We start from the raw sequence: 27,858 nt of genomic DNA, 5'->3' as shown, positions 1-27,858 counted from the left end.
TTTTTTACACGATTTTTTTTATGCGGAACAAAACATCGCGTAAAAACAGAATTTAGTGTAGGTGAATTATCGAAATCAAAACGGTTTAAACAAGGGGATTAGTTGTGCTATCATATGCATATATGGAGGTTATGTTATGATAGAACATTTCGGAGATATAACTGTTAGGTAGAAACGATTTATGTCCTTTTACAGCTGTAACATACATCTGCCATGATATCTCCAGGTTATCCAAAACATCCAGAAGTTTTGAACTTAGTCTACTGAATACCAATAATTTTGTTTTCGTTTTAAATCACTTGAGCTTTATTTATCACATTCAAAGATATATTTTAAAACATGAAATGATGGTGGTCATGACCTGGTGATGCTCTAGGCAACATAAAACGATTTGGAGTTTTGATGGTAAAGCCTTGACTAGTAATAGGATACTAAACTAACGTATGCATTTCAGAACTAATTTCATTAGATCCATACTTGTAAATTAGAGTATGCGAGATTGACTCCACATCAGTAATATTAATATTGCTTCAATGAGGTGTTTAAAGTAGTGCAGCATTATTTATACAATTTTAAATATAAATATATGACCAAATTGATGTACTTATATACAGCTTCGTGGTTACTTGGGTAGTTACTTTGACAGTTTCAAATTTACTGCAGCATGGTAGAATTTTTGTAGTATTTCGGTGTAGTTTAAACTCAGAATGTTATTTACTTGAAGCCATTTAATTTTATTTTCATATGTAAATACACAATAGTTGAAAATATTCAAAAACATTATCTGGTACAAATAGTTTGATCGCCACCACGATTGACCGAACCGGCATCTGCTTGGCGTCTGAGGGAAGTTTGGGGCAGTCTCCGGTTTCTTTCACCAGGTTATGAACAAAGGAACCCTCCCGTGTGCAACCACCGGGAATTTCCACGAGCTATTCAGTTTGACCACAATCTCACGCTCCCATATTCATCTTATGCGAAAACAAGCGATTACGGCACCGATTGATTCCGTTCTTTTTGTTTTCATGGGTGCTCACTTCTAACAAAAAATTCAAAAATAAGAAACAAAACAAACAGCGCTTCAATCCTTTGTTTTTCGTAGGATGAAAATGGGAGCCACATGCTTAAGAAGGGAACCAATACCCTACGTAATTTTGTCATTCCGGATTCTAAATGAACATAGCTTTACATATGCACAGATGGGTAAATTATTGGTTAAATTAGGAAAAAATACACAGCTCAGATGAGATTTGAACTCACGACCCTTATTCGCTAGACAAGTGCTTTACCAACTAAGCTACCGAGCCAATTAATGACTAATTTATTGCTTTGCACTTGTTTCAATTACGAACCAAAACAAACTGAAAATGTCATACTATGTAAGTTCACGAGAAGTTCCACGTAAACTTCTTTCGAACCTTCGGCATCAAAAAGTTTTGTCTTGCGGCGTATTTTAAGTTCAGAGAAAGTTCACACGCGTACCTGATTGAGCTATACTAAATGATATAAGCACATTGAGTAAAATCCCACAGTGCCTAACAACACATACATGGAGTAGTGGTTAGGCGCCGGCTTTCAACGAGGAGAACTGGAGATCAATTCTCAGTAAAGTAAAAAGCATCCAAAATTATTTCAAGGTATTAGTCAATTTGGATTACACATGTACTAATGTCTCATAATAATAACTTTTGAGGACTAAGCGCATTTTTTTTTTCATTTTTTAAGATGAATAGCGTTTCTTTCAGCGACATAAGTGTACTTTTTGTGAACTCAAGTTCGGTTAATTACTTAAAAAGTGAGCTGAATAGGATGCTATTCATCTTCTTTCGAATGACTGATTAAGCCCAAACATGCTATTTTATCCGAACTTTTGGTTGCTTGGGTTGGATGCTCTTTACTAGCGTCATACCCAACTCCAACTCACATTCTAAAAAAGGCCGTTTCGGAAGCACCGATGTGTCCAGCAAAACACAATTTTTCCTCGCAACCGGCAGGATGGTACAATGAAATGAAACAGAATAGAACCGAACGCGTGTGGTTTCGCTGAGAGATGAATAGCAACTGATTAAAGCCTTTAGATCTACACTCGTAACAAAGTATTGTACACATCCAGTAGTAGAGTGCATAAAATATTAATCCATTAATGATTAGTTAGACCGCATAGTGTATAACTTAGAGTTGTTCCAAATCGTCCGAACCATTCTGAAGCTGAGATATTCGGTTTACATTTGTATTGACTCATCATTAAACGTGCATGAATATCAGAATTTATCCCATTCAGTTCATACATGTGATTACAAGTCGTGGGAGATAAATTTCCAGTACATCAGCGATATCTTAAGTATCACTTATGATCCCTTATAATATTACTAGGTTTGAAATATACCCGATGCATTGTTACGAGTGTAGATATAAAGGCCTTAACTCCAGAATTATTTGGATGGCCTAAGAAATAGTCATTGATGTGGAGTCTCGCATACTCTAATTTACAAGTATGGATCTAATAAAATTAGTTCTGACATGTATTCGTTAGTTTAGTATCCTCCCGAATAAAAAATTGCATTTGACATTTAATTATGATGTGTTCATCAACATCAAGTTTTAATTATGTTACGTTCCTTCTTTCTTGAAGAAAATGAAAGAACTGTGCTTCTTGTTAGAGAGCTAATTTATTACAACTATTCTGTTTGGTGGCTTGTTAAGAAGTGGCAAATAATTTTTCATTTTGTTGTTCTTCACCCATGGCAATGGGCATGGGCGACTACGATCTATATTTCGTCATGCACACGCTGGTGGCATAACATCTCCCCCTTTTAAAAGAGATCGTAGGGCGCAAGCCAAGCTGGTAGCCTGCGATATCTTCCTGGTCGAGCTGGTTCCGGCGAACCAATACTGATGGGAACCTCGGGCTCATCATCCGTCATCACGTCCTGATTTCCATCGTCATCGTCAGCTGGAACATTTGCGGTGTCGGGAACCAGTTCGTCTAGCGGATCTTCCAGAACCACTGGCGTTGGAACTTGGATTTGGAATTCGTCGAGGAGAAGCGCAAAAGGGAGTTGGTTGTTGGGTGTAGAAACGGCTTCACTTGCATCCGAGAACCGGTGGCGTAGCTGATTCGTATGTGCTCGGATGAGGCGTCCGTTTTCGAGTAACACAGTATAGTCCACTGATCCCTTGCGTTCGATAACCTGTCCAGGAACCCATTCGGTTTTGTTTCGGCGATGTACTTGCGCGTACACCAGGTCGTCCGGATTGAAGGCTCTTTTGACCGCTCCGTGTCTTCGGTTGAACTGGTCGTTCTGCTTCTCGTTGACCAGGGTTGGACGCGGAGAACTCGGCTTCAAGAGATCCAGGGATGTCCGCATTTTTCGTCCTAGGAACAGGTGAGCAGGGGATTTACCATCCGGAGCGTTTCGGTTTGGTGTTGATCGGTAAACGGATAGGAACGTCTGAAGGCGCTGGAACGTCACCGTCTTTTCCCCTTCGGCAAGTTTCTTCAATCCTCTCTTCAAGGTGTCGACGAAACGTTCTGCTTGTCCGTTCGATTGTGGGTGATACGGCGCGGTCGTCAGATGCTGGATACCATTTTCGTCACAGAAAAGCTTGAAACTGGCGCTGACGAACTGGGTACCATTGTCGGACACAAGAGTATGTGGGTTTCCATATCTTGCGAAAGTTTCTTGCAGGAGCTCCAGCGTCGCTGTGGTAGTGGTGCTACGGGTCCTGAAAATTTCCGGCCATTTTGAGTAGGCATCTACCACGACAAGGTAGAAGTAACCATCGACCGGTCCTGCGTAGTCGATATGAATCCTATCCCATGGTTTCGTTGGTATCGGCCATGATGATAGGGTAGTCTTGCGGGGCAATTTTGCAGAAGCAGCACAGGAACGACACTGGCGCACAAACGATTCAACGTCCTCGTCGATGTTCGGCCAGTACACGAAACTTCTTGCGAGTGATTTCATCCGATCGATCCCGGGGTGTCCACGGTGGAGTTGTCGGATGATGCGTTTGCGGAACCGTTCAGGAACCACAACTCGATCACCGAACATGATGCAGTCCTGGGTAACTTGAAGACCTTCTCTTCGCGAGTAGAATTGACGTACAGCTGGAGTGTGGAGCTCGCTTGCCGTGCTCGGCCAGCCGTTGCTGATGTGGTTGATTACCTCTTGAAGGACCGGGTCGTCTTGCGTTTCCTTGGCGATCATTTGTGCTGTGACAGGCAAATGGAAAGTAGAGTCGTCGAGGATTGCCTTCACGTCGGTTTCCGTCTGGAGAGCAGCGATAACGTATTCCTCATCCGGTTTGCTGTGGCAGCTCATCAAGCGTGACAGCAGGTCAGCGTGTCCGAAACTAGCCGTTGGCACGAACTGGATATCGAAGTCGTACAGCAACATCGTAAGCGCCCAGCGCTGGAGACGATTTGCCGTGTAGACGGGAATTCCTTTCTTGCTGCCGAAAATCTTGAGAAGGGGCTTGTGGTCGGTCTGTAGCACGAATCTGCGACCGAAAATCATCTTGTGGAAACGGGTAACTGCAAACACCAACGCGAGCGCTTCCTTCTCGATTTGACCATAGTTTTCTTCCGCAGGTGTGAGCGACCTTGAAGCGTGAGCGATGGCTTTGACGGAGCCGCCGGGAAAACGATGTAGGATAACGGCACCCAAGCCGTCCTTGGACGCATCTCCAGCCACGATGATTTCCTTACTGGGATCGAAGTGCGTCAGCAAGAGATTGGAGACCAGGATGGACTTGAAACGGTCGAACGATTTTTGACACTCAGCAGTCCACTTCCAAGGAGCATCTTTCTTGAGTAGCCGATCGAGGGGTGCTCGGAGTTGCTTCATCTGTCCAACGAACCGTCCGTAGTAGTTAATCGCACCGAGGTACGATCGTAGTTGCGATACATTCGTTGGAGGTGCCATTTCGGAGATAGCGCTGGTTTTGGCTGGATCTGGGCGGAGACCATCCTTGTCGACGATGTGGCCCAGAAACTTGATCTGCGGCAGGGAGAAACGACACTTTTCGATGCGGAGATGAAAACCATACTCACGAATTCGCTGCAGCACAGCGTGAAGCCTGAGGTCGTGCTCTTCTTGAGTCCTGCCAGCGATTAGGATGTCGTCCAGGTAAGGCTTGACACCAGGAATGCCGGCAACCATGCTGTCGATGATCCTCTGGAACGCTCCAGGAGCCGATTTCACACCGGGCGGCAAACGGTTGTACTGGAACAAACCCTTGTGCGTGTTTATCGTGAGCAGTCGTCGTGATGATTCCTCTACTTCGACCTGAAGATAGGCGTCCGATAGGTCGATGCAGGAGAAGTAACGGCAGCCGGCTAGTTCAGCAAAAATGTCGTCCGGGTGTGGCAGCGGATGGCGATCCGACTCGAGTGCGTCGTTGAGACCCGTGGAGTAGTCACCACAGATACGTACGGAGACATCGGACTTGCGAACCACGACTATGGGAGCAGCCCAATCGGAGAACTGGACTGGCGAAATGATGCCGTTATCTTGAAGTCTCTGCAGCTCAGCATCAACCTTCGGGAGGGCAGCGTAGGCAACCGGTCTCTTGGGGCAGTACACAGGGCGTGCGTCTGGCTTCGGATAGAGTGTTACCTTCGCTTTCGAGCAGCATCCGAGCGTGGACTGGAACACTTCAGGAAACTTGGCTTGAAGCTTCTGCATCGTTGCGTTCGAGTTTGGCTGGATGTTGTTGACCAACGAGCTGAATGGAACCGACCTGAGATCGAACTGATCGATTGTTTCGATTCCGAGTACGTTGAGATCCGGATTGTTCGTGACGAAAATGCGGCCAGATTTTGTCACGTCTTGAACGGTGATTTCGGCGTTGAACTCACCTAGGATTCCGATGCTGTCACCAGAGGCACTCACGGCGTCGACTTCCGATGGATTGATGACAGGCTTGCCCACGGATGTCCAAGTGCGCTTGGAAATAATGGTGATGTCGGAGGCACAATCGAGCTGCAACGTTGCGGACGAACCGTTGATTTCGATCTTGACGTACTTCCGCTTCTTCGTGAGGTCAACTCGCTTAACCGAGATACCTTTGGACTTGACGACGTCTTTCGGTTTCGGTTTGTCGACCTGCTTCGATGACTTCTTTTCGGATGAGGAGCAGTAGCCTTCCTTGTGCCCCTTCCGCTTGCACTTCGTACAGGTATGCGACTGGTAGGGACACTCCTTGACGTAGTGTAGATCCCCACAGAACCAGCAAGGTGTTTTCGGTGACTGCGACTTCTTCTCCTTCCGACTTGAAGTACGATGATGGCGAGAAATTGCGTGAATGTTTGACTTGTCCCCGCAGCCTTTCTCGATCATCTGGGTATCTTGCTTGAGGTTGATGATGCGGTTGCACTCCTCAACCAGGTTTTCAAGCTTGAGAGTGGCACCGTCGGCGGGCGGCGCGTTTTCTTCAGCTTCCAACTTTCCGATCAGTCTGGTCCGGATGTCCGAATCGCGCGGTGACTGGAGACCGCATACGAACCTGAGAGTCTTGAATTGGTCGCTGGACAGTTTTTCCATCTGGAACGCTTCACAGTGCTTGTTGACCGACGCGGCGTATGACGAAAAATCATCGGCGTCGTTCTTCACGTATTGAAGACACTGGTACCGAGCGTTGAATAGGGACTTTTGGCGTCCGAACAGCTTCTTCAGCTTCTTCACGGTGTCTTCGAATCCAAAATCCCGCGGATGGTTCGGCAAAACGCTGTTCACGTAGCGTTCGTGGAACTGCGTACCGATTTTCCGCAGAAGCAGCCTGACCTTCGCCTTGTCGTCCAAATGCTTACCGTCCTCCTTGAACACGTCCTCGTACCGAGCGTACCACGAATCGAAAAAGATGCCGCCGTCCGGATCGTATTGGAACTCGTCGATTCCGGTGGAGAGTGACTCGATGATCTTCTCGCTTCCAGCTTGATTGGCGTTGCCCTGCTGGAGAGCTGCAATCTGCTGCTGCTGGGTTGCGATGAGATCCGTCAGCCGGAGAATCGCTTGCTTCAGATCGGCGTCGGCCATTCTTGATTCTTGAGTGGGTTGAGGGCTTCAGTGGTGGAACGGAATTTGTCTTGATGCTTGGCAGGAACAGGGCTTGAATTCGCTTCCGGGATAGCAGGAACTTTTCCTCGTCGCCAACTTTTGTTACGTTCCTTCTTTCTTGAAGAAAATGAAAGAACTGTGCTTCTTGTTAGAGAGCTAATTTATTACAACTATTCTGTTTGGTGGCTTGTTAAGAAGTGACAAATAATTTTTCATTTTGTTGATCTTCACCCATGGCAATGGGCATGGGCGACTACGATCTATATTTCGTCATGCACACGCTGGTGGCATAACAAATTACGACTTAGATGTGTTCATGCAAGGGAACATAATGTATGCATCAGGAAATCAAATGTTTTATGATGTCAAGAATATTATCCAGAACATCAAAACCTGACGTTTTCAGATGTTTTTTATATACAAAAACGTAAGATTCAAACGTTTTTCTGATGTATGTTCTTTATACATCAATGTTGATGTAAAAAATATTAGATTCAGATGTTTCCTGATGTATATCCATGTATAAAAACGATACATATTCCAACGTTTTTTCTGATGTTTTGCGATGTACCCAAAGAGGGTCACCATGTGGGTCACTCTCTTCAAAAAATGCATATCAAAATTTGTGATATGCGCAATACACGAGCCGACACTTCCAAACCAAGTACGTTATCGATTGATATCTTCGTGGTTCAACGTTAAAATCTGATTTCACCACGTTTATTTCGACCTTTTTACGTACTTCAATTTACTTAAGCATGACGTTGACATATAAAGTAAGATTAGAAGATAACGTTTTTGCAGTAGTGCCGGCAAGTCGGACCCCAGCCAGGCGCTACCGGAAAGCGGGGAAGGGTAGGTCTGAAAAGGCTGGCCCGTCCCGGAAGGAAGGGAACAGAAGGTTACGATCGTTATTAGGACCTCATCAATCACAGAGAAGGGCGAACCAAGAGGAGGACCCCCCTTGGAGGAAAGTCGAGCGGAATGAGCATGAGCATGAGCATGAGCATGAGCATGAGCATAGATGACCGCACAATTCGTAGTTGCTACTCCGTGATTGACCAGAGCAATCGAAATTGCACAAGGAACCAATGAATAGGGCTTGGGATTAGCTTACTATTCTCAATGTACACAGGTCGAGAGCTCTCAACTTTAATAAGGTCAATAACGGCGCCGGCCACGTCCTTACGGTCATCGAGGATGGAAGGGAATGTTAGTAAGACAAACGTTGTTATAAAGACCGCGAATCGCTGCATCCCCACGTTTGTCTCAGGAAGGATTTTTTAGTAGGGTAAGGTACATTGTCAGTCCGGGAGTCACCTATGGTTGGTGATATGATTTGACAATGGATCAATATACACAAACCGCCGTTAACAACCGACCACTTTTCGACGCAAGAACTAGCCAAAAAGAAAATTCTATCGCGCGTCTCCACTCCACTAGGGAGCAGAAACCTTTAGTCTATTCCACACAGAAATACACTGAACGCGACTCACTTGTCGGCGCCCGGATTTTTTCTCGACCGGCGAACCCGAAGTAACATTTTTCACTCTTTTGTGTAAATGCAAAAAGTGAAAGAAAATATTTATTATCAACTAAAAGTGTATTGGAAACTAGCGCCGAAGGGAAGCAAAAAATTCGGAACCGACTCGAACCACGGCGCGCGCACACTCGTCCCGTCATCGGAGCCCCGCAGAGGGAAGAGGAAAAAAATCGCAAAAATCTAGCAAGGCGAGCGCGCGAAACTTTGCTGCTGCGAAAAGTCAGTAAAATCTTTAACCGAATTTTCAGTAAAAAATTGTTGTTACTGAGATCTCGGTAAAGCTTAATCAAAACATTACCTGACACGCGAGCATTACTGTCAGGCGGAAAAATCCGGTGGAGGCGACATCAACGAGATCAGGAAAATCAAATCTCCGATTGGCTTCTGAATGAAATCAAAAACGTTGCTACACACGAAAAAGGCCGCTGCTAGAGGAAAGCCGTACATCTAAACCACAACAACTTACAAATGACGGCGAGATCTGGAGGGAAACCATCCCCCAAGAATTTGCGGAGAAACTCGTTTCGTAGGCATCAGATCAATTACGGACAGCGAGTTCCATTTTGTAAGTTAAAAATGTTTTATTTTTTTGTGAAGTTGTACTACGATAACAGCTGGCTAACGTGTAATGCAATGGTAAGAAACGGACAAACGTTTCCGGAGGAAATTAAAATTTGCAAATTTTGGGTTCCGCAGGAGGAGGATTTCTGGATACTTATCATTAACTGAAAAACCCAGTAAATTATTGTAAACAATATTTTTGCTGAAAAAGTCAGCATGTTTAGGGTTGCATTCTTTACTGACTAAATCGGTAATTGTTTGACAGTTCAGGAACCTTGCATCTTACTGACTGTTCGGTAATAATATTTTTTACTGAGTTAACTCTGCTGTTCAAAAACCCAGTAAAAATTTACCGAGTTCGGTAATCAAATCTGAGTGTGTAGGAAGCGAAATGCTATGCTCAGAACAGAGATGGGGGTGGTGCATACACTGGGCTCTACAGTAAGAATGAATAATTATTATTAGCATTTAGAATTTGCATTAATTTTAAATTCACAAAAAAAGGCAGAGCTCTACATGATGGTTAGAACACTTGACTCTCACGCCGAGGACCTGAGATCGAATCCCACTCCCGACAAACTCGCAAAATGTGAGTTCTTCCTTCGGAAGGGAAGTTAAGCGTGGGTCCCGAGATGAACTAGCCTAGGGCTAAAAATCTCGTTAATACAGACGATAAATAAAAAAAAGAGCTCTACATGAAATTATACTGCCCCTGTTCGCATCAGGGAAAATGACACTTCCTTTGCTAACCAGAAAAATTTGGATTTATCCGTTGCTAAACGTCGTCAACCGCGTCTAACTGCTGCTCAGTCAGCTCTTAATGGATGTGGACAATCTTTTTTTATAATTTTACTCATACCTTTTACATAGTACACTAAATTCTTTTTTTACACGATCTTTTTTTACGCGGTTTTATTTTACACGATTTTTTTTACACGATTTTCTCGAAATTACGCGATGTGTTTTTGGAAAGATTCTTCTCTCCTGGTCGCAATTTACTTCCGATGGGGCTCAAATTTCTACCAGAGATCTCTCTTATCATCCTTGAAACCCTGTCAAAATTTTAGGATGACCCGATAAAAAAAAGTTTTGTAAACTTTTTTACACGATTTTTTTTATGCGGAACAAAACATCGCGTAAAAACAGAATTTAGTGTAGGTGAATTATCGAAATCAAAACGGTTTAAACAAGGGGATTAGTTGTGCTATCATATGCATATATGGAGGTTATGTTATGATAGAACATTTCGGAGATATAACTGTTAGGTAGAAACGATTTATGTCCTTTTACAGCTGTAACATACATCTGCCATGATATCTCCAGGTTATCCAAAACATCCAGAAGTTTTGAACTTAGTCTACTGAATACCAATAATTTTGTTTTCGTTTTAAATCACTTGAGCTTTATTTATCACATTCAAAGATATATTTTAAAACATGAAATGATGGTGGTCATGACCTGGTGATGCTCTAGGCAACATAAAACGATTTGGAGTTTTGATGGTAAAGCCTTGACTAGTAATAGGATACTAAACTAACGTATGCATTTCAGAACTAATTTCATTAGATCCATACTTGTAAATTAGAGTATGCGAGATTGACTCCACATCAGTAATATTAATATTGCTTCAATGAGGTGTTTAAAGTAGTGCAGCATTATTTATACAATTTTAAATATAAATATATGACCAAATTGATGTACTTATATACAGCTTCGTGGTTACTTGGGTAGTTACTTTGACAGTTTCAAATTTACTGCAGCATGGTAGAATTTTTGTAGTATTTCGGTGTAGTTTAAACTCAGAATGTTATTTACTTGAAGCCATTTAATTTTATTTTCATATGTAAATACACAATAGTTGAAAATATTCAAAAACATTATCTGGTACAAATAGTTTGATCGCCACCACGATTGACCGAACCGGCATCTGCTTGGCGTCTGAGGGAAGTTTGGGGCAGTCTCCGGTTTCTTTCACCAGGTTATGAACAAAGGAACCCTCCCGTGTGCAACCACCGGGAATTTCCACGAGCTATTCAGTTTGACCACAATCTCACGCTCCCATATTCATCTTATGCGAAAACAAGCGATTACGGCACCGATTGATTCCGTTCTTTTTGTTTTCATGGGTGCTCACTTCTAACAAAAAATTCAAAAATAAGAAACAAAACAAACAGCGCTTCAATCCTTTGTTTTTCGTAGGATGAAAATGGGAGCCACATGCTTAAGAAGGGAACCAATACCCTACGTAATTTTGTCATTCCGGATTCTAAATGAACATAGCTTTACATATGCACAGATGGGTAAATTATTGGTTAAATTAGGAAAAAATACACAGCTCAGATGAGATTTGAACTCACGACCCTTATTCGCTAGACAAGTGCTTTACCAACTAAGCTACCGAGCCAATTAATGACTAATTTATTGCTTTGCACTTGTTTCAATTACGAACCAAAACAAACTGAAAATGTCATACTATGTAAGTTCACGAGAAGTTCCACGTAAACTTCTTTCGAACCTTCGGCATCAAAAAGTTTTGTCTTGCGGCGTATTTTAAGTTCAGAGAAAGTTCACACGCGTACCTGATTGAGCTATACTAAATGATATAAGCACATTGAGTAAAATCCCACAGTGCCTAACAACACATACATGGAGTAGTGGTTAGGCGCCGGCTTTCAACGAGGAGAACTGGAGATCAATTCTCAGTAAAGTAAAAAGCATCCAAAATTATTTCAAGGTATTAGTCAATTTGGATTACACATGTACTAATGTCTCATAATAATAACTTTTGAGGACTAAGCGCATTTTTTTTTTTCATTTTTTAAGATGAATAGCGTTTCTTTCAGCGACATAAGTGTACTTTTTGTGAACTCAAGTTCGGTTAATTACTTAAAAAGTGAGCTGAATAGGATGCTATTCATCTTCTTTCGAATGACTGATTAAGCCCAAACATGCTATTTTATCCGAACTTTTGGTTGCTTGGGTTGGATGCTCTTTACTAGCGTCATACCCAACTCCAACTCACATTCTAAAAAAGGCCGTTTCGGAAGCACCGATGTGTCCAGCAAAACACAATTTTTCCTCGCAACCGGCAGGATGGTACAATGAAATGAAACAGAATAGAACCGAACGCGTGTGGTTTCGCTGAGAGATGAATAGCAACTGATTAAGGCCTTTAGATCTACACTCGTAACAAAGTATTGTACACATCCAGTAGTAGAGTGCATAAAATATTAATCCATTAATGATTAGTTAGACCGCATAGTGTATAACTTAGAGTTGTTCCAAATCGTCCGAACCATTCTGAAGCTGAGATATTCGGTTTACATTTGTATTGACTCATCATTAAACGTGCATGAATATCAGAATTTATCCCATTCAGTTCATACATGTGATTACAAGTCGTGGGAGATAAATTTCCAGTACATCAGCGATATCTTAAGTATCACTTATGATCCCTTATAATATTACTAGGTTTGAAATATACCCGATGCATTGTTACGAGTGTAGATATAAAGGCCTTAACTCCAGAATTATTTGGATGGCCTAAGAAATAGTCATTGATGTGGAGTCTCGCATACTCTAATTTACAAGTATGGATCTAATAAAATTAGTTCTGACATGTATTCGTTAGTTTAGTATCCTCCCGAATAAAAAATTGCATTTGACATTTAATTATGATGTGTTCATCAACATCAAGTTTTAATTATGTTACGTTCCTTCTTTCTTGAAGAAAATGAAAGAACTGTGCTTCTTGTTAGAGAGCTAATTTATTACAACTATTCTGTTTGGTGGCTTGTTAAGAAGTGGCAAATAATTTTTCATTTTGTTGTTCTTCACCCATGGCAATGGGCATGGGCGACTACGATCTATATTTCGTCATGCACACGCTGGTGGCATAACATCTCCCCCTTTTAAAAGAGATCGTAGGGCGCAAGCCAAGCTGGTAGCCTGCGATATCTTCCTGGTCGAGCTGGTTCCGGCGAACCAATACTGATGGGAACCTCGGGCTCATCATCCGTCATCACGTCCTGATTTCCATCGTCATCGTCAGCTGGAACATTTGCGGTGTCGGGAACCAGTTCGTCTAGCGGATCTTCCAGAACCACTGGCGTTGGAACTTGGATTTGGAATTCGTCGAGGAGAAGCGCAAAAGGGAGTTGGTTGTTGGGTGTAGAAACGGCTTCACTTGCATCCGAGAACCGGTGGCGTAGCTGATTCGTATGTGCTCGGATGAGGCGTCCGTTTTCGAGTAACACAGTATAGTCCACTGATCCCTTGCGTTCGATAACCTGTCCAGGAACCCATTCGGTTTTGTTTCGGCGATGTACTTGCGCGTACACCAGGTCGTCCGGATTGAAGGCTCTTTTGACCGCTCCGTGTCTTCGGTTGAACTGGTCGTTCTGCTTCTCGTTGACCAGGGTTGGACGCGGAGAACTCGGCTTCAAGAGATCCAGGGATGTCCGCATTTTTCGTCCTAGGAACAGGTGAGCAGGGGATTTACCATCCGGAGCGTTTCGGTTTGGTGTTGATCGGTAAACGGATAGGAACGTCTGAAGGCGCTGGAACGTCACCGTCTTTTCCCCTTCGGCAAGTTTCTTCAATCCTCTCTTCAAGGTGTCGACGAAACGTTCTGCTTGTCCGTTCGATTGTGGGTGATACGGCGCGGTCGTCAGATGCTGGATACCATTTTCGTCACAGAAAAGCTTGAAACTGGCGCTGACGAACTGGGTACCATTGTCGGACACAAGAGTATGTGGGTTTCCATATCTTGCGAAAGTTTCTTGCAGGAGCTCCAGCGTCGCTGTGGTAGTGGTGCTACGGGTCCTGAAAATTTCCGGCCATTTTGAGTAGGCATCTACCACGACAAGGTAGAAGTAACCATCGACCGGTCCTGCGTAGTCGATATGAATCCTATCCCATGGTTTCGTTGGTATCGGCCATGATGATAGGGTAGTCTTGCGGGGCAATTTTGCAGAAGCAGCACAGGAACGACACTGGCGCACAAACGATTCAACGTCCTCGTCGATGTTCGGCCAGTACACGAAACTTCTTGCGAGTGATTTCATCCGATCGATCCCGGGGTGTCCACGGTGGAGTTGTCGGATGATGCGTTTGCGGAACCGTTCAGGAACCACAACTCGATCACCGAACATGATGCAGTCCTGGGTAACTTGAAGACCTTCTCTTCGCGAGTAGAATTGACGTACAGCTGGAGTGTGGAGCTCGCTTGCCGTGCTCGGCCAGCCGTTGCTGATGTGGTTGATTACCTCTTGAAGGACCGGGTCGTCTTGCGTTTCCTTGGCGATCATTTGTGCTGTGACAGGCAAATGGAAAGTAGAGTCGTCGAGGATTGCCTTCACGTCGGTTTCCGTCTGGAGAGCAGCGATAACGTATTCCTCATCCGGTTTGCTGTGGCAGCTCATCAAGCGTGACAGCAGGTCAGCGTGTCCGAAACTAGCCGTTGGCACGAACTGGATATCGAAGTCGTACAGCAACATCGTAAGCGCCCAGCGCTGGAGACGATTTGCCGTGTAGACGGGAATTCCTTTCTTGCTGCCGAAAATCTTGAGAAGGGGCTTGTGGTCGGTCTGTAGCACGAATCTGCGACCGAAAATCATCTTGTGGAAACGGGTAACTGCAAACACCAACGCGAGCGCTTCCTTCTCGATTTGACCATAGTTTTCTTCCGCAGGTGTGAGCGACCTTGAAGCGTGAGCGATGGCTTTGACGGAGCCGCCGGGAAAACGATGTAGGATAACGGCACCCAAGCCGTCCTTGGACGCATCTCCAGCCACGATGATTTCCTTACTGGGATCGAAGTGCGTCAGCAAGAGATTGGAGACCAGGATGGACTTGAAACGGTCGAACGATTTTTGACACTCAGCAGTCCACTTCCAAGGAGCATCTTTCTTGAGTAGCCGATCGAGGGGTGCTCGGAGTTGCTTCATCTGTCCAACGAACCGTCCGTAGTAGTTAATCGCACCGAGGTACGATCGTAGTTGCGATACATTCGTTGGAGGTGCCATTTCGGAGATAGCGCTGGTTTTGGCTGGATCTGGGCGGAGACCATCCTTGTCGACGATGTGGCCCAGAAACTTGATCTGCGGCAGGGAGAAACGACACTTTTCGATGCGGAGATGAAAACCATACTCACGAATTCGCTGCAGCACAGCGTGAAGCCTGAGGTCGTGCTCTTCTTGAGTCCTGCCAGCGATTAGGATGTCGTCCAGGTAAGGCTTGACACCAGGAATGCCGGCAACCATGCTGTCGATGATCCTCTGGAACGCTCCAGGAGCCGATTTCACACCGGGCGGCAAACGGTTGTACTGGAACAAACCCTTGTGCGTGTTTATCGTGAGCAGTCGTCGTGATGATTCCTCTACTTCGACCTGAAGATAGGCGTCCGATAGGTCGATGCAGGAGAAGTAACGGCAGCCGGCTAGTTCAGCAAAAATGTCGTCCGGGTGTGGCAGCGGATGGCGATCCGACTCGAGTGCGTCGTTGAGACCCGTGGAGTAGTCACCACAGATACGTACGGAGACATCGGACTTGCGAACCACGACTATGGGAGCAGCCCAATCGGAGAACTGGACTGGCGAAATGATGCCGTTATCTTGAAGTCTCTGCAGCTCAGCATCAACCTTCGGGAGGGCAGCGTAGGCAACCGGTCTCTTGGGGCAGTACACAGGGCGTGCGTCTGGCTTCGGATAGAGTGTTACCTTCGCTTTCGAGCAGCATCCGAGCGTGGACTGGAACACTTCAGGAAACTTGGCTTGAAGCTTCTGCATCGTTGCGTTCGAGTTTGGCTGGATGTTGTTGACCAACGAGCTGAATGGAACCGACCTGAGATCGAACTGATCGATTGTTTCGATTCCGAGTACGTTGAGATCCGGATTGTTCGTGACGAAAATGCGGCCAGATTTTGTCACGTCTTGAACGGTGATTTCGGCGTTGAACTCACCTAGGATTCCGATGCTGTCACCAGAGGCACTCACGGCGTCGACTTCCGATGGATTGATGACAGGCTTGCCCACGGATGTCCAAGTGCGCTTGGAAATAATGGTGATGTCGGAGGCACAATCGAGCTGCAACGTTGCGGACGAACCGTTGATTTCGATCTTGACGTACTTCCGCTTCTTCGTGAGGTCAACTCGCTTAACCGAGATACCTTTGGACTTGACGACGTCTTTCGGTTTCGGTTTGTCGACCTGCTTCGATGACTTCTTTTCGGATGAGGAGCAGTAGCCTTCCTTGTGCCCCTTCCGCTTGCACTTCGTACAGGTATGCGACTGGTAGGGACACTCCTTGACGTAGTGTAGATCCCCACAGAACCAGCAAGGTGTTTTCGGTGACTGCGACTTCTTCTCCTTCCGACTTGAAGTACGATGATGGCGAGAAATTGCGTGAATGTTTGACTTGTCCCCGCAGCCTTTCTCGATCATCTGGGTATCTTGCTTGAGGTTGATGATGCGGTTGCACTCCTCAACCAGGTTTTCAAGCTTGAGAGTGGCACCGTCGGCGGGCGGCGCGTTTTCTTCAGCTTCCAACTTTCCGATCAGTCTGGTCCGGATGTCCGAATCGCGCGGTGACTGGAGACCGCATACGAACCTGAGAGTCTTGAATTGGTCGCTGGACAGTTTTTCCATCTGGAACGCTTCACAGTGCTTGTTGACCGACGCGGCGTATGACGAAAAATCATCGGCGTCGTTCTTCACGTATTGAAGACACTGGTACCGAGCGTTGAATAGGGACTTTTGGCGTCCGAACAGCTTCTTCAGCTTCTTCACGGTGTCTTCGAATCCAAAATCCCGCGGATGGTTCGGCAAAACGCTGTTCACGTAGCGTTCGTGGAACTGCGTACCGATTTTCCGCAGAAGCAGCCTGACCTTCGCCTTGTCGTCCAAATGCTTACCGTCCTCCTTGAACACGTCCTCGTACCGAGCGTACCACGAATCGAAAAAGATGCCGCCGTCCGGATCGTATTGGAACTCGTCGATTCCGGTGGAGAGTGACTCGATGATCTTCTCGCTTCCAGCTTGATTGGCGTTGCCCTGCTGGAGAGCTGCAATCTGCTGCTGCTGGGTTGCGATGAGATCCGTCAGCCGGAGAATCGCTTGCTTCAGATCGGCGTCGGCCATTCTTGATTCTTGAGTGGGTTGAGGGCTTCAGTGGTGGAACGGAATTTGTCTTGATGCTTGGCAGGAACAGGGCTTGAATTCGCTTCCGGGATAGCAGGAACTTTTCCTCGTCGCCAACTTTTGTTACGTTCCTTCTTTCTTGAAGAAAATGAAAGAACTGTGCTTCTTGTTAGAGAGCTAATTTATTACAACTATTCTGTTTGGTGGCTTGTTAAGAAGTGACAAATAATTTTTCATTTTGTTGATCTTCACCCATGGCAATGGGCATGGGCGACTACGATCTATATTTCGTCATGCACACGCTGGTGGCATAACAAATTACGACTTAGATGTGTTCATGCAAGGGAACATAATGTATGCATCAGGAAATCAAATGTTTTATGATGTCAAGAATATTATCCAGAACATCAAAACCTGACGTTTTCAGATGTTTTTTATATACAAAAACGTAAGATTCAAACGTTTTTCTGATGTATGTTCTTTATACATCAATGTTGATGTAAAAAATATTAGATTCAGATGTTTCCTGATGTATATCCATGTATAAAAACGATACATATTCCAACGTTTTTTCTGATGTTTTGCGATGTACCCAAAGAGGGTCACCATGTGGGTCACTCTCTTCAAAAAATGCATATCAAAATTTGTGATATGCGCAATACACGAGCCGACACTTCCAAACCAAGTACGTTATCGATTGATATCTTCGTGGTTCAACGTTAAAATCTGATTTCACCACGTTTATTTCGACCTTTTTACGTACTTCAATTTACTTAAGCATGACGTTGACATATAAAGTAAGATTAGAAGATAACGTTTTTGCAGTAGTGCCGGCAAGTCGGACCCCAGCCAGGCGCTACCGGAAAGCGGGGAAGGGTAGGTCTGAAAAGGCTGGCCCGTCCCGGAAGGAAGGGAACAGAAGGTTACGATCGTTATTAGGACCTCATCAATCACAGAGAAGGGCGAACCAAGAGGAGGACCCCCCTTGGAGGAAAGTCGAGCGGAATGAGCATGAGCATGAGCATGAGCATGAGCATGAGCATAGATGACCGCACAATTCGTAGTTGCTACTCCGTGATTGACCAGAGCAATCGAAATTGCACAAGGAACCAATGAATAGGGCTTGGGATTAGCTTACTATTCTCAATGTACACAGGTCGAGAGCTCTCAACTTTAATAAGGTCAATAACGGCGCCGGCCACGTCCTTACGGTCATCGAGGATGGAAGGGAATGTTAGTAAGACAAACGTTGTTATAAAGACCGCGAATCGCTGCATCCCCACGTTTGTCTCAGGAAGGATTTTTTAGTAGGGTAAGGTACATTGTCAGTCCGGGAGTCACCTATGGTTGGTGATATGATTTGACAATGGATCAATATACACAAACCGCCGTTAACAACCGACCACTTTTCGACGCAAGAACTAGCCAAAAAGAAAATTCTATCGCGCGTCTCCACTCCACTAGGGAGCAGAAACCTTTAGTCTATTCCACACAGAAATACACTGAACGCGACTCACTTGTCGGCGCCCGGATTTTTTCTCGACCGGCGAACCCGAAGTAACATTTTTCACTCTTTTGTGTAAATGCAAAAAGTGAAAGAAAATATTTATTATCAACTAAAAGTGTATTGGAAACTAGCGCCGAAGGGAAGCAAAAAATTCGGAACCGACTCGAACCACGGCGCGCGCACACTCGTCCCGTCATCGGAGCCCCGCAGAGGGAAGAGGAAAAAAAATCGCAAAAATCTAGCAAGGCGAGCGCGCGAAACTTTGCTGCTGCCGAAATACCGCACACTACTCCCTTGGAGGAAAGTCGAGCGGAAGAGGATGAAAAAACCGCAAGTAGAGGAGATCAGGGACGCAAAACCAAGAAGGCGTAGAAGAGTAGGTGCCAAGCACATGAAAGGCGACGCGCTCGTCATCAAGACCAAACAGTCCAAGTCGGATGTCTTAAGGACGATGCGAAGCGACGCCAAGATCGTGGATCTGAGAGCCGACGGGCGCAGTATTAGACGAACTCGTACAGTCGTACGGGTGAAATGATCCTAGAGATCAAGCGCGAAGGTTTATTACAAGTTTTATTTTTGTGTTAAATGTGCTATTTTAACTTGTAAATATTCTCCTAGTATTAATGCACATTTATAGGGCTCTGGTAGAATAGAGGCCCGCAATCCTATTTCGATTGCCATTTCGGGCCGTGATTAAGTACATACTAGAGATGTAAACCTTTCCCTGGCACAGACTTCAAGTTATAGAACTCTAGTGATGAAACCCGAAGGACATCCCCCTTATAGGATTAAAAATTCCTTGACAAAACGCAAGCTATGAAAGCAACCGAAGCTGCGAACAAAAGACAACCTGTCAGAGAAAATACGATTACAGGATTGACTGATGGACCAACAACATTAATGAAACCTCGTCATCCTGTCATCGGAAATTGTTATCCAATAGGGTAACAGGGAAAAATATATGTTCTGTGTTGTGTATTTTCGTATGTGATGTCCTAATTTATGACGCATTTGTAAGGATCCACTTCAAGATGTTATATTATAAATCGCATTTGTAGTGCTTTATTATTTTTTCGTAATAGGTTCGCAAGGGCACCGCTTACAACAGCCTGGCGGAAGAGGTCCTTGGCGAAGGGGTCGAGGTGATGGCTCTTATAGCAGAGGCGACTCTGAAGGTGAAGAACCTAGACGAGGTCACTGAAGCGGAAGATCTTGTCACGGCACCAGTGTGAGGTGCAGGTGGCCATTGCAACCATTCGGCTACGGAAGGGGCTGGCAGGGACACGGGTAGCCTTGGTACAGCTACCCGTGGCAGACGTGAACAAGGCCGTTTAAGTAGGAACACAGAAAAACAGACGTAACACTTAGAACAAATTTCAATAAAAAAAAACATCGTTACGAAAACGTAATCGCCCAATGCTAAATGTACTGTGTTTGGCTTGGCCGCCACGAGATGGCGGTGGTGAGCAAGTGTCAAACAAGAGCAAAAACGGTACCAGCGCCGCGAGTGGTCAATCGACCTACTACTAAATATTTGAATAAACCGTTAAAAAGGTGATCGATGGGAAGCGATGGGAGTGTGACGTCTGTTTCTCGGTGGTAGGAAAATCTAGGTGGACTGGTTAGTATGCCATCTGACGTTCCACGAGCCACCGGAGGTTTGCTTCAGGTGTCTGGAACCAGGACACAAGTCGACTGAGCCTCGGAGAGTGGGTTCGATTCCCACTCCAGTCGGGGAAAACTTTTCGTCAAATGGAAAATTCCCCACTGAGCCACTGGGTGTTATGTGTGTTGTCCGTAATCTAATGTAAGTGCTTAACGTCTGTACAACCTCTGGTTAAAGACGGTGTAGTGTCTTTTTTTATATGTCATGTAAACACTCAGAGTCATGGTGAATTACATGACATATAATGAAAGTTTACATGATATTTCATGACTTTTACATGATATGTCATGTAAACTTCTGTGATATCCCACGCTCTAATTATGTGCATCATATGTCACAGAATTTTTCACTCTGTTTTCGATCTGTGTAATGACTCTGAATGTAAGGAACGCGTTCAATAGCGTCAGTTGCCGATGCACTCCTGCGGCTGGGGATTCCCTGCGTACCTTAACAAGATTCTCGGAAGTTATTTCCAGAATCGAATACTAGTTTATGACACAGAGGTGGGTCGGAAGTGCTTTCACATAACCGCAGGAGTCCCGCAAGGTTCCATCGTGGGTGTGGTGTTGAAGCCGAGCCCGCGGTTGGAAAGGGATTCTCGGTAAGGGCCGGGGCAAGTGGAGGCCCTACTATCCGCAACATTCCGGTGCAGCTGATAGGGCCTGAAGCGCAGCGATACCCTTGCCTTCAACAGTTCAGATCGAGTGCACGTAGGCTTCAGTTCTTGATGATGGCAAAACATTAGGACGCGGGCGTGGTGACTGACCCTGCTCGCCTTCCGAGGATGAAGGGAGTGATGGAGAACCACTCGGGAAACTGGCTAAGCGCCAGCATGCTATGTTGGTAAACTCTCCAAAGCGAGCCATCGATGTTCGTTGCTGCAGGCTACGCAGCTAACCTTGAGGATGCGATCGTAACACAGAAAACATCTTCAGAAATAAAAAATACAGAAGATGTTTTATAATAGTACTATAAGCGCACCTGACAACTTCTTATGTTATATTCAAGATGAAATCAAGTTGACCAATAACAAACATCAATAAAAATAACTTTGATTCAACAAAGTATAAAATATGTTACATTTACAATTATATAGCACTACAAAATCAAAAAATTCATGTATGATTAGTTTCGTAATTTTTATGGTCTGCTGTCACTGATATGTAATCCCTTTTTTAACATATATCACATGATTTCGGTAAACAGACCATGGTTGCAGTTCTATAAAAAACAAAGCACCCACCAAGTTTACTTCTCGTAAGTATCGCCACTTGCCATATTCTAATCAGTATGGTAAATCAGTGTGGCCACATAAACCTTTCCTTAAAATGATGCACCCTCTGCGGCCGTTTTTGCGTCAGTTTCGTTGACCAAACGTTGCTACTGCAGTATTTGCGATCCAGATCCAATGTCCACCGTAATACTGTACAGCTTGTACTCCGGCCACCGTGAAAGTGTAAGTATAGCCGTAGCTATTTGGACGTCACCGTAAATGCCGAAACTGCTGCTAGTGGCCGATTATCATCGAAATGTAGGTCTTGCCGACGTGTTCCCGCGCCACTGTCTCCACAATTGAAAAACTGGATGGTCAGATAAATCATCGACCAACAGGAATCCCTTGGAAACGAGAAAAACCCGACAAAACAAGCACCGTGATTGCTCATAACAGTGTTTTGACGTTTGATAAATACAGCTAAGCCGCGTTAAAAGATAAGCTGTATATATGTTCTTTTGGTGTCCAAAAATTCTTTCCATAACAAAATTTAAAATAAATGCATGAACACGCTATAAAGATGCTATTTAAATGTATTATTACTGTTATTATAAGTTCTTCTAAAATCTATTGCAACGTAGTTATCAAGAACTTGTTTTAACGTAATTTCAGCTTAATTACAACCAAAACACTTGATTTTAATTACGGTCTGAGTCCCACCAGAAATAAATATTCAGATCACAGTACCGACTCAAAATATAATTACACAAAATAAAATGCGTTTTAAATTGACATTATTTTCTTTTACATTTTTTTATTATTCAGCTAATAAATACTTCCTAAACATTATAACATTTGAATAGCCATTCGAGAATGATCAGCATATATAACTATAAGTATGGTTGAAAATTTTCACCATTCTCAATACTTTCAACCGGTACTGCATTTCTCATGGAAGCTGCCATATTGATTTCCAGGAGAATTTTAAAGAAATATCACAATTTTAATGTACATTTTTTAATTCAACGCAGTGGCGCTTCAATTCTGATGGAGTAAAACCAAAAGTTTCACCATGAATCTAGCAGCGCATGTGAAAAAGCATCGACTATATTGATTTTAGTCATTTGACAAATTATATCGTCAGCATAGTTTATTAACGATCATGATCCCTGCCTTCATATTATGTTGTTGGTTATCAATGCAATTAGTTAGTGTCCGTTGATACGACACGTGTACGTATTCAATGTACATAGTTCACATTCCAGTTAGTATTGTATTATGGGATGCCACAAGTTATATTACCTTCAAATAACTTAATTCCAACGAATGCTTATAGTATGTTATAGTACGGCATTCTATAAGTTGTATTGCTGGTAAATAACCTTATTCCAACTTATGAAAGTGATTGCATTATATCGGTATTTTGATAGTTGGCAATTATGACAAATAGCTTATTTACAACCAAGGGCTTGGGTGGAAAGTACTTGGAACGAAATTATTAGTACTATAAGTGTATTGGCATACACCTTGTATAACTTATAAGATGTTTTATAAGCCGCCATTTTTTGCGCTGTTTTGATTATATAAGTGCTCCATATTGTGTGAATAATGCAAGAAAAATACATCAGAACTAGTATGAAATGTGTAATTTGAACTGCTATATAACAAGTTGTGTTACTTGGGCGATGTGCACTAGCCCCTCTCTGAAGCAATGCCTTCTTGGTGATTCCGGAGAGACGTAGTGTTTAGCGACTGTGGGAATGTGTCCAGTGGGTCGAGGAGAAAGTAGTCCTGGCTTTTACTTTTGTTGTAGTAGACGGCCTTAAGCCCACACTACCCGGACCTTTCTGTTCGGGAGAGTCTGTTGAGCAGATTTTCCCCCCATGGTTTAGAAGAAAAATGGCATTTAGTCAATTCGTCAAGCTGAGTAGATTGCTATATTCCAACTAACAAAATGATAGCTAAAATAAAATGCTACAAATGCTGTAATGAAAAAAAGGTAAAGGTAAAATAAATAAATAAAAAAACGATGTCACTAAATAACAGCTTATTCGGCCGAAATATTGAAAACCAAGCCTAAGATGGGATTGTCCATCTGTTGTACATCAATAATGCGTGTTGGGATGTGACTCGGTTCTCCAGGTCTCGGATAAGATGTCAGTTTTCCAAGTGGTATTCAGGCTTATTCTGCGTGGCGTGTGTGAGGTGAGACGAGTCGAATGAGGTGGCAAAAATCTCGATCCCTATTGATTTGCATTAGTCGTATCACGTCACGTGAGACAAAACCGTACGGCTCACCTCACACTCCGTTCAGAATAAACCTGATTTATATTCTTCTCATGGTGTAAGAAGGGTAAAAAGAGTCTTTACTGAACAAATTGAGAATCGTGCTGCAGACATTCCGGAAATAATCAGTACGATAACATAGTGACCTCTTCAATGCAGTGTTGAAGAACACTGGCAATAGGAAGTGATACAGTTTACAGCTGAAGAAAACAAAACACGTTTATTATATACTTTTATTGACAATATTCAATGTAATACAGATTACATACACTTTTGTTGTTTGTTCATTACACAATATTTCATTACCTTTTTTTTGTTTCTTCAATATTTCAATATTCCAAGCTCACACTTAATCTAGTTTTACCATATTTACTGGTTTTCTTTTCTTAAATAGGAAACGGAAAAAAAATATCTGCGCGGAGAATTCAAACATACTGTGTAGTTCGTTCGCAAAGCCCTTCTCGCAATTCTTCTTCTGTACGTGTAAGGTTTTTTTTTTATTTGTTTGTGTATTTTTTTTCTTGGGAAGAATACGTCTAATAGTAGTCAATAAAGCAATCATACCGCGTCCAACGAACTTCCGACGAGCACTATAGGAGGTCCCCCGCCTGCATGGTCGTCTCAGGACGAACCATACTCAACTCAATATCATTCAAGCTAGTAGAGATGGTTTAAATGGAACACGAACGAATGGAACAGAAGCGGTATACAGTTGATGGCTCGTGTCAGCTCAACTGGGCACACGGTCTCATCGAACCGTGTGGCCAATCGAGCTGCCTCGAACAGTTATCGCGAGAATTTCCATTTTGGTTTAACTACATGTAACGAAGTTTTGGTTTTCAATGTTTGATGACACAAAACAAAAAGGGAAGCGCGTTTCTAGCCTAGGATGCGTTCGCTTGGTTTCCGGCTCACCCCCTTTGGGAAGTGGCTTCCGCCGGGGCCGGGCTGAGTCGAAGATTTTGCTTCCGATGCGAGGTCAGATGGATTTTTCTCTCTTTCAGTTCGCATCACACTCTCGTGGTTGTGGTTGTTGGCATTCACGCTCTTAGGTTTATTAATTTTGTGATGTTTTTTTTCTGTTTTGTTTTATGTTCAACTTACTGTGTACTGATTATTTTATTACCTACTTATTATTAATAATGTATTTACTTTTTTAAGTTAATTTTCATATTATCCGGGGAGAATTTTGTGTTTGTATTATCTGATGGTTTTCATTCATTAGGTTCGGATGTTTTGATTATAGTTGTTTGCGTTTTGAATGAGCTGACTATTTCAAACATACAGATGTGAGTGAGTGTGTGTGTGTAAATTTTTATCTATTCTGTTCAGTTCTGCTGTCATGGCTGTGTGATGATAAAAAACGATGAATGAGTTTATGGTTTTCACATACAGTAGAGTTAATACAAAAACTGGCAATCGGTCGCTTGGAGCGACCTTTAAACTTTCGTAAAAATTTTTGAGCGCTTGACATATTTGTTTTAGTTAAATGATCCTTTTATTTCGTTTGCTGTGTTAGCGTGTTCTTTATGGGTATGTTTGTTCCGTCGTTCTTTTGATTCGTTTTTTGGTTTTGTTTTGCGCGTAACTGGCTTAACACGTTGTTGAATTGGAATTCGGTAGGATAATTTCGTTTAATTCCCTAAAAGTTTTCTTTTTTTTTATTTACTGTTGTCTACATTGGTTTCATTTAAAAATGTACTGTTTCACTACTCAAAGTTTGCTTAGTTTTCAAAAATGTTCCTTCAAAGTACGTATGAGCCTTCAAATAAGGACAGTTTGTAGAGCTATCAAATTGCAAAAAGTTACTTTTTTTTGGTTTTGTTACTGATTCCAACAAAATTATTTTTCTCACTTTTTACATCACAAAGTAATAAACCAAGCCTTTGTAATAAGCGTAAACAATCTAAGCAGGCATCACTCTATTTCAGCAGGCTTTTACTGGCACGTGTTAGGCTGTTGTAACAACGCCTACTATTCATTCCTTAGAAGTTGCACTCAGTGATGAAGATAGGTGTTTTCGAGTCGTTAATTTCTCTAAAGAAAGCAACTGAAAATATATAAAAAAAATGATAAATAAAAGAAATCATAAAATAAAAATTTGAAACTTACCTAACAACGTACTTAACTTAAGCAAATAGTTAAGAGTCATTTAATCGATCACTGTAAGAAATTGGCAGTGTTTGAAACGGATTGACGACGTTCTCGTTCTCACGTATCACCGGGTAAGTAAATATCAGACAACTACTGTCTCTCTTTCATTAAATATGTTGGCTGACCTGGCGACTATTATATACGACCAATAAGCAATTCCACTAGAACTCGACGTAAGAAAAGGAAGAACACTAGTCTTTCGAAAGATAATTCACAGGTATTTCAATGCAGATAGCTTTCTACAATAATTCAAATCAGCTAAACACTTTCAAAACATTACGAATTCAGTTTGGTCGAATTTGAATACCCAGCAGAACAAATACACAGAGATATGTAATGGAAAGAGTTCCTAGTGAACATTTGATGCAATATGTCAAGGAATCCTTGGCAGAAACTGCTCAATATCCCTTGTGAAATTCTATGCAAAGTTCACTTCCAACAAACATCCTATCAGCAATCAATGCAAAGCACGGTTTTTCGGTGGAAACCTATCAAAACCTCGAGACTCCGACAAAAGCTCAGCTTCCATAGCTTCAGAAACCTGAAGTCACTATCAAAATTCTAGTGTTTCCTGCTGTGTTAAATAACAGCAAAAGTTGCGAGACTTGATGGTAACCAAGAACAGAACTAACTACGTTATTTCTACAGAAGCTTTCAGTGGAGATTTAGAGATGTTCAGAGGACTCAGCTTGAAATCAATTCTTCAGCTTGATTTCCTTAATAAGGCCGAAGCGATACGAAGATGTGCCGGTTTGGCTCGACTCAAGACAGCATATAACTTGAACAACCCATACTGATCTCGAAGACTAGATTCACCGATTTGTTATCCGATAACGTGTTTTCTCAGCAGCCTTAACTTCTCTACGTTCCACATTCGAAAACACAAACAACCTGTTGACCGTAAGCACGCATAGTAAACGTGTTCATGGAGAAGTGCCAGTCTAATCAACGTTGTGAATTTCATGTGACGTTACTGAGCTCCTCCTGGCACCAAGCTACGTCCATTGATCAGCTAGAACCGCACCGTCTAGCCCGTTTTAGTTATCAGCGCAGGTTCCTCAACGATCCTCAACGGGTGTTGGACCCCTCACCGCTTTAACGATCGTTTATACCTCATCGGATATCGACCTCCGAGATACACCGCATGCTGATCATCTGGCTTCTCGAAATCCATCAGAACGTCCATGGGCCTATAACCTGTCGTAGGACAGTTAGAAAAACAAACAAAAAAGTTGGTTCTTCACACCGCATGCGCTGGCTAACATCGTTACCAGCTCAACGCCTCTCTTTAGCCGATCCTAGAATGAAGCTCAGTTTCCAAGCCCAAGAGTTTTCCACATACTTGACAGGTCCCTTATTTCTTCTCTTGAGCTGCTTACTGTCGTGTACTTTATCTTTAACAACTTAATGACAAGTCTATCTATGGCCATAGTACTCCTACTGGCTTCCAGGCCACTGTTACCAGCCGAACTCCCACTGGCACCAAGCACCTTCGCAACCGAATTACTAACGGGAAGAAAGCTCCTCCTGGCTTTAAGCTTGTCATACCCCGATGTACCTTTTGCCATCCAACTGCTGCACCTGTTAATCAGCCGGCATATCACTGCTCTAGTTATCAGCGCAGGTTCCTTACGATCCTCGACCATCAACAGGTGTTGGTTCCCTCACCGACTCTCGATACCTAAACGCCTATTGATACCCAGTCACATCGTGTCTTGGCACCACATCT

General features: G+C 43.4%; 2 protein-coding genes across 2 annotated transcripts; both read right to left on the bottom strand.

The window, feature by feature from the left end:
• Window positions 1-2,719: 2,719 nt before the first annotated feature.
• LOC134289841 (uncharacterized protein K02A2.6-like) lies at window positions 2,720-5,886 on the bottom strand. The gene has a single exon (XM_062856472.1). The coding sequence runs from the start codon at window positions 5,688-5,690 to the stop codon at window positions 2,814-2,816; it is 2,877 nt and encodes a 958-aa protein (XP_062712456.1). The 5' UTR covers window positions 5,691-5,886; the 3' UTR covers window positions 2,720-2,813.
• Window positions 5,887-12,922: 7,036 nt separating this feature from the next.
• Window positions 12,923-16,236, bottom strand: LOC134289840 (uncharacterized protein K02A2.6-like). Its single transcript, XM_062856471.1, has one exon. The coding sequence runs from the start codon at window positions 15,951-15,953 to the stop codon at window positions 13,077-13,079; it is 2,877 nt and encodes a 958-aa protein (XP_062712455.1). The 5' UTR covers window positions 15,954-16,236; the 3' UTR covers window positions 12,923-13,076.
• Window positions 16,237-27,858: the final 11,622 nt, after the last annotated feature.

Source organism: Aedes albopictus, chromosome 3 (assembly GCF_035046485.1).
Source record: "Aedes albopictus strain Foshan chromosome 3, AalbF5, whole genome shotgun sequence".
In the NCBI taxonomy this organism is placed as follows: Eukaryota; Metazoa; Arthropoda; class Insecta; order Diptera; family Culicidae; genus Aedes; species Aedes albopictus.
Note: the sequence above shows the minus strand (reverse complement) of the source record. Positions and strands in the feature narration are given on the sequence as shown.